Consider the following 6,676-nt stretch of genomic DNA (forward strand, 5'->3'; position numbering starts at 1 on the left):
CACTCTGGTATTCCATTATGCCCTGGACAAGGTGACTCACAGAGGACAAAGGACTATCACTCTGTATAGCACTCTGGTATTCCATTATGTCCTGGACAAGGTGACTCACAGAGGACAAAGGACTATCACTCTGGTATTCCATTATGCCCTGGACAAGGTGACTCACAGACGACAAAGGACTATCACTCTGTTTCTTGCCTACTAGACCGGAGATATCTGCATTTCTGGCAGTGCTGGAAAATTCTATTTGACCCACGGGTCTAGATCGCTTACAGGCGCAGACTGGCGGGGAATTATAGTGACCCTTTGGCGTCATGCTATTGTTTGTGACGTTATTTATGACGTTTTGGGATCAGTCAGGTTCATTAACGTCATAAACAATTGCCATTCGGCCTTCATATGGAAATGAGAAATGTGCGGACAGTTTACAACTTATCTAGATGAGCAGCTGTTTTTACAGGTTTTAGGTAATAAGCAAGAAATAGAATCCATCCCTGATGTGAGGTATGGATAAGGTAATTCAAACCCTCGGGATAAAATATTGAGCAGAAGACCCTTGGCAAAGCCTTGGGTCTCCTGCTCAATATGGCATCTCTTGGGTTTGCATTACCTTATCCAAAATAGCACTCTGCCTTTCCATTATGTCCTGGATAATGTGACTCACTGGGGACAAAGGGCTATAACTCTGTATATAGTATAGGGCATAGCATGCTAAATATTTGTACCCCTTTCAATAGTACTGAGACCAATTAAAAAGTTGAATACAAAATGCTCAATTGCAATATCTTGCATGACTTAATGATAGTGAAATTCAATGTTCCAATATGGCGAACATACCTGTACACATGCCCTAATAAGGAGAACACATGGCAGGCTATTCCACTGAACTCAGCCTCTAGTTCATCACAGGATTTGGTTTTACTTTGGAATATATTGCCTACCAACACCTCTTCTGCTTCAGATAATCTACAACACAAAATCGGTAAAATCACTTATACATGTACACCTCTTTTGTCTGAATTAGAAGCAGTCAGGGCTTTTGCCAGCAACTTTGGGAAAGGACCCCTGAGCAGGAATTGGGACACATATGTGTTCCCACATGTACTGGTTTGGGAAAAACACTTTGGAAAAATTAAAACCTGCAATGTGATTAGCAAACAGTTTCCTTTAGCTGGCTCTTTTAATTGGGAATGGGTCCCTGTACCGGTAATCAATAACACAAAAAGACATCTCTCAACGGAATTGTATAGTCTTCAAATACAAAAGTTCTTTCTTACAATATCTTTTACCTCAGGAAGTCTACAAGCACAAAATCCTCCTTTTACACCTCAGGTAGTCTTCAAAACATGCAATATGCATGACCATCATTCATTTTCATTGTTTGAAGACAGTTCTGTGGGACGTACACTGGCGGTGGTTTTGACTTACTTGTTGAGGTCTACACAGCACCGAGCTAGCAGGTATTTACTCTGTGGGGTTGGACAGCCTCGCTTCCGTAGTAACATGTAGGCCTGTATGGACTTTCCCATTCTGTAGTAACATGTTGCCAGTAAAAATAGCGCTTCGTCTGATGTCTTGACTGTAAGACAAAGATATCTGTATATAATGCATAGTGACAACTGTAGATCTATCCATGATGATTTGGGTGGTCAGTTGGTTTAGTGGATACGGACTCGCCTTTCACTAAGACGGCCAAGGTTTGATTCCCCAATTGGAAGTGAAAGAGTAATGGCTCAACTGCCCAGCCATGTGGGCTTTCTCCGGGTAGTCCTGTATGTTTCCTCCCAAAGTAAGACACTCAGCGTGCTAACATCTGGGTCAGTAAGAGTGATTAATATAAGATGAAATAACGTGTTTCATAATTCTTGTCGAACGAATTCAGTTCAAGAATCAGTAATTATTTCACTTCAGTTACATTAACAAATCAGATGAATGTAGAATTTAAATAGACAATGAATAACCACGACCTTAACACATGGCAATGCAAAAATGTATTGATCAGACTTTTTGGACCTACAATACAGGGCGTTACTTGTACCATCCACAGCTTAAGCTGACCATTGCCATTTAGCAAATCAGATCAAATCACTTTTTCACTAAAATCTGAAGGTCAAAATATGCAAATAGACAAGATTCCTTTCAAACTCAAGAGTCAAAGCTAATTTTAGTCAAAGCTAATTTTAGGTCATAAACATACTCTCCATGGTCCACTGAAAGCCCTGTAAGAAACCTACCCCATCATTCTAAAATAAACACTGCTGAGAAGGCAATACAACAGGTTTTGACAGCAATATACCTCCCCTGTTCTATTATTAAGAAAATTGAACTTGACCTTTCCCACATCAACATATAGCAGAGTATCACTATGTGTAATTTCAGATTCTAGGTTAATCTCGGAATCCAAAGTTTGGATGGACAGATATTGTGATTACAATAAGCCCCATCCTTTTCCCTTCCCTCAATGCTAGCTTGTGGTTCGGCAAGTCATGTAGGTTGGGGTTGGCCAATCGCTTGCTTGCCCATGCTGTTCTCAGCCAGTACAATTACTTTCCATTTCTTCCGTCCTCCGACCACACTTTATTACTGGTTGACATCCGAGTAAGTTTTGCCAGTTGGGGGTTATAGCCCGATCACTTACTTACCCGGGCAAATTTCTGCCATTGCTGACTTTCTTTTTCTCTACCATACTGTGATGGAAGTAATACTTTGTCAATATACTGATATCATTTAACTTATTTTATATTTGCTTGTCATGGTCTTTTATGTCATATAAAATGTATGTTATAGATTTAATCAACTAGTTGGTATCTTACATAATTTGTGTTTTATTCTGTTGTAATAATATAGAAAGAAACAAGAGGCCCAGAGGGCCTGTATCGCTCACCTGGATATCTAAGTAACCATGGCAAAATAAGATCCAAATAAGATATGCCAGACCCCAAGGCCAATCCTTGTAGCATATATATCTGTAATAGATTTTTCATGCCAAGCAATTTTATGTATGGTTATGGGGTGGGAATCTCAACTGTTTCCAAGCTGTGACTCAGAAACTAGGTCCCTAGGGTTTTGGCCAGACCCCAGGACCAATTCTAATATCATGACTGCATTTGTCTCTTTTTTCCCAGCATTTGTATATATAGTTTTGGAGTGGGGATCTCAACCGTTTCAAAGTTATGACCCAGGGACAATGTCTCCAAGGGTGGGGCCAGACCCTAGGGCCATCCTGGAAGCAAATGAGCATTCTTCTCTTTAAACTCAGCAATTGTATATATGGTTATATGGTGGGGATCTCAACCATTTCCAAGTAATAAACCTTTTTGGCCCCACCCCTTAGCCCGAGGGGTCAGCCCCACTGTTTGTACAATTTTCAATCCCTGCCTCCCATGAATGCTTCCGACCAAATACGATCGATATCCATGGCATAGTTCTACAGAAGAAGTCGTTTATAGCAATATAGCCAAATTGCCCCGTTTTGGTCGCCCCGCCATCAGCCCCCTGGAGGGTCCGCCCCACCATTTGTACAATTTTGAATCTCCACCACCTAGGGATGCTTCAAGTCAAATATGGTTGACATCCATCACTTAGTACCAGAGAAGATTTCGCGTAAAGCAATATAGCCAAATAACCCTTTTTGGCCCTGCCCCTCAGCCCCCTGGGGGGTCAGCCCCACCATTTGTACAATTTTGAATCCCTGCGTCCCCTGAATGCTTTTGATTAAATATGAATGATATCCAGTGCATAGTTCTACATAAGAAGTCGTTCGTAGCAATATAGCCAAATTGCCCCCTTTTGGCCCGCCCCTCAGCCCGTCCATTTGTACAATTTTGAAACCCAACCACCTAGGGATGCTTCCAGTCAAATATGGTTGATATCCATCTCTTAGTTCCAGAGAAGAAGTCTCTTAAATCTATAAAGCCAAATTGGCCCCTTTTAGCCCCGCCCCTCAGCCCCACCATTTGTGCAATTTTGAATCCCCACCACCTAGGGATGCTTCCAGTCAAATTTAGTTAAATTCCAATCAGTGGTTAAGAGGAAGAAGTTGTTTAAAGAAATTGTTGACGGACGACGGACGCCACAGTATGGCATAAGCTCACCTTGGTCCTTTGGACCATGTGAGCTAATAAAGCACAAAAATGTACTTAAATTTCTGAAAATCTGAATCCAGGATTATTAACATATATATAAATGAAGCCAAGCTTACTACAACTGATGAGGCTGTGAATATTCAGAACACTTACCCTCGGCCACAAGTCGTTCTGCCAAGAAAGTTGCATCTTTGTAACAGTAGTTATTCAACGCATCCCATATAGCGGTCTGTAACAAATGAAGTGTGCACAGTTATAATAAACAAGAGGCATATTTCACATATTTTCTGTGTAGACTGACTGTGGTCAACTTACACATTTAGTTTTACAATTAAGAATTTTAACACAATCGATAATTGGTCTATTTAGTTTTTACATATACAGATCTACTGAAATTTCGATAGACCAGTCCTTTACAAAAGAAAATATAGAATATTTTCCCATCACTACTGTATACTTGCATTGTCTTAAAATCATACCATCATATGAAATAACTTCAGGCAATGAAGTAAACTATGTCCATAGACCCACAGTGTTTTTTTTGGGGATTGTCTATAGGGTCTCGTTAGTTCGGACATTGTAAACGAAGACCTGTAGCGTATACAACATTTTCTTTATATGGGGGTATTGTATATAACTCAAGTAAGGTAACTTGTTTGTAAAAGTAGAGAGTTTTGATAATATAAAGTTTACTCCAAATATCCTGGTATTGCAAAATCATTCTCAAGTGAGCTGTCACCAGAGTCTGTTTCGTGACTAGCCGACAGTGATTTTTCTACTTCCTTTCGCCAGGGGCTGGTGCCTGTTGATTTGGGAAAATATCACCCACAAAAAATCATGATTTTGGGAAAGAAACTGATTTTTTTGCATTGATTTTGTTAAAAAACAGCAAAAATTATCCGGGGGCAGGGGTCTTTATAATAAAGGCCCCAAATCAACCTTAAAAAAATCACAGGCTGCTACCTATTGAAATGAAGATATGTAACAACCAGTAGAGGAAACATGTAATAAGATCTGGATAAAATTTACTGGGAATGGATTTATATAAACCTGGGGTCTCCAATCTCTGACATTCTCTGAACGGACACTCTTCAAGCCAAGTACATGTCAAAGTTACCCTCTGTCATTAATTCATACCTCTCCCCGACCCCTACCCAAATCTGAAAACGAACAGCCCCAAAATTATTCTGAATAGCAACATCTTGTGACTAATTTACTTTGTTAAAATTCAAGATATTACAGTACCTCGAGTTAATTTCAGTATCTAATAAAGGACGTTTCACTACTTTTCGTAGAGACGAAGAATAGTGAAGAATGCATATATATATATCAAAGCAGAAAAGTTGAAACATTAGTCCAAGTGGCAAAATATTATAAAATATCAAAAGGGGTGTGGAAGATTTTAATTGTACATAGCTAGGATTACGGGTGATTCTATCTTCCAGCTAGAGGGAATTTATTTTCATTTAGCACTGTGGTAGAGTGTCCGACCAGGAACCATGGGATCGCAGGTTTGATCCCCGGCAGAAGCACATTATTCTCTTTCCTGTTACACATATGTAAATGATGAGCATTAATTAGGTTGCCTTACAAGCTTCAGCTGTAGGGAACTTCCCTTTAGCTCAGCAGTAGAGCATCGGGCTGTAGAGCCAAGGGTCGCGGGTTCGAGCCCCAGTGACGGCACTATCTTTATCACTTTTTCTCGTCCTTCTACAAACTGGTGCCGTTGACCCTCCCCGTTCAAGGTAGGAGAACCTTTGGCGGGGAGTCAAAGAACCTGGGTTGGTGATTGAAAAAGGGGGGAATAGTGTAAATGATGAGCATTAATTAGGTTGCCTTACAAGCGTCAGCTGTAGGGAATTTCCCTTTAGCTCAGCGGTAGGGCATCGGGCTGGAGAGCCAAGGGTCGCGGGTTCGAGCCCCAGCGACGGCGCTATCTTTATCACTATTCCTCGTCCTATTACACATATATAAATCATGGGTATAACTTACTACAAGTACCACATCATCCAAGTAATGAATCCAACCACTCTTATAATCATAGGATCTTAGGCTAAGCTCATATCAGGTCCAGTACACTCTGTCGATTGAACTATACAGCTGTCAAGACCTATAATAGCTCTATTGACTTATCTGAAATAGGTCTTTTGAGCTATTTTCATGTGATTTTCTTTTATAAGGAAAACAAAACAAAGTCGCTTTTAAAAGAAGATTTTATCATTAGGTCGATAATTACAAAAGACATTAAATATAAGTATTCTTTTTAAAAAAATAATTATGTAAAAAAATGGAAATTTTACATTGATGAAAATGAAAATAAATATCTAAATGTATACTTTTTGTAGTCAACATTACCATAAACCTTTTTGTTTTATGCGAAATTGAAATTGAAATCTGAGAAATTATAGCTCAATACAGCTATAATTTATAGGTGAATATAGGTCTTTATAGCTATATAGCACAATCGGCAGAGTGTACTGGACCTGCATATTACTGAGCTTTCTCTCCCTCTGGATGTGTTAGTTTACATAGTCCAGAGCAACACCAGACCACACTACGGTCACCAAAATGATTAACAACCAACGACCCCC

At 39.8% G+C, this 6,676-nt stretch overlaps 1 protein-coding gene across 1 annotated transcript in view; it reads right to left on the bottom strand.

The window, feature by feature from the left end:
- LOC110458634 (cell division cycle protein 27 homolog) overlaps positions 1-6,676 on the bottom strand; it is a 40,794-nt gene that overhangs the window by 33,385 nt on the left and 733 nt on the right. Inside the window, exons 2-5 of the mRNA XM_021510421.1 lie at positions 4,239-4,314; positions 1,429-1,579; positions 838-966; positions 4-233 (exon numbers count right to left, since the gene is read on the bottom strand). Of these exons, the coding sequence (XP_021366096.1) occupies positions 4-233; positions 838-966; positions 1,429-1,579; positions 4,239-4,314 (586 nt within the window). The remainder of the gene's footprint in view (positions 1-3; positions 234-837; positions 967-1,428; positions 1,580-4,238; positions 4,315-6,676) is intronic.

Source organism: Mizuhopecten yessoensis, unplaced genomic scaffold (assembly GCF_002113885.1).
Source record: "Mizuhopecten yessoensis strain PY_sf001 unplaced genomic scaffold, ASM211388v2 scaffold9683, whole genome shotgun sequence".
NCBI classification, from domain to species: domain Eukaryota; kingdom Metazoa; phylum Mollusca; class Bivalvia; order Pectinida; family Pectinidae; genus Mizuhopecten; species Mizuhopecten yessoensis.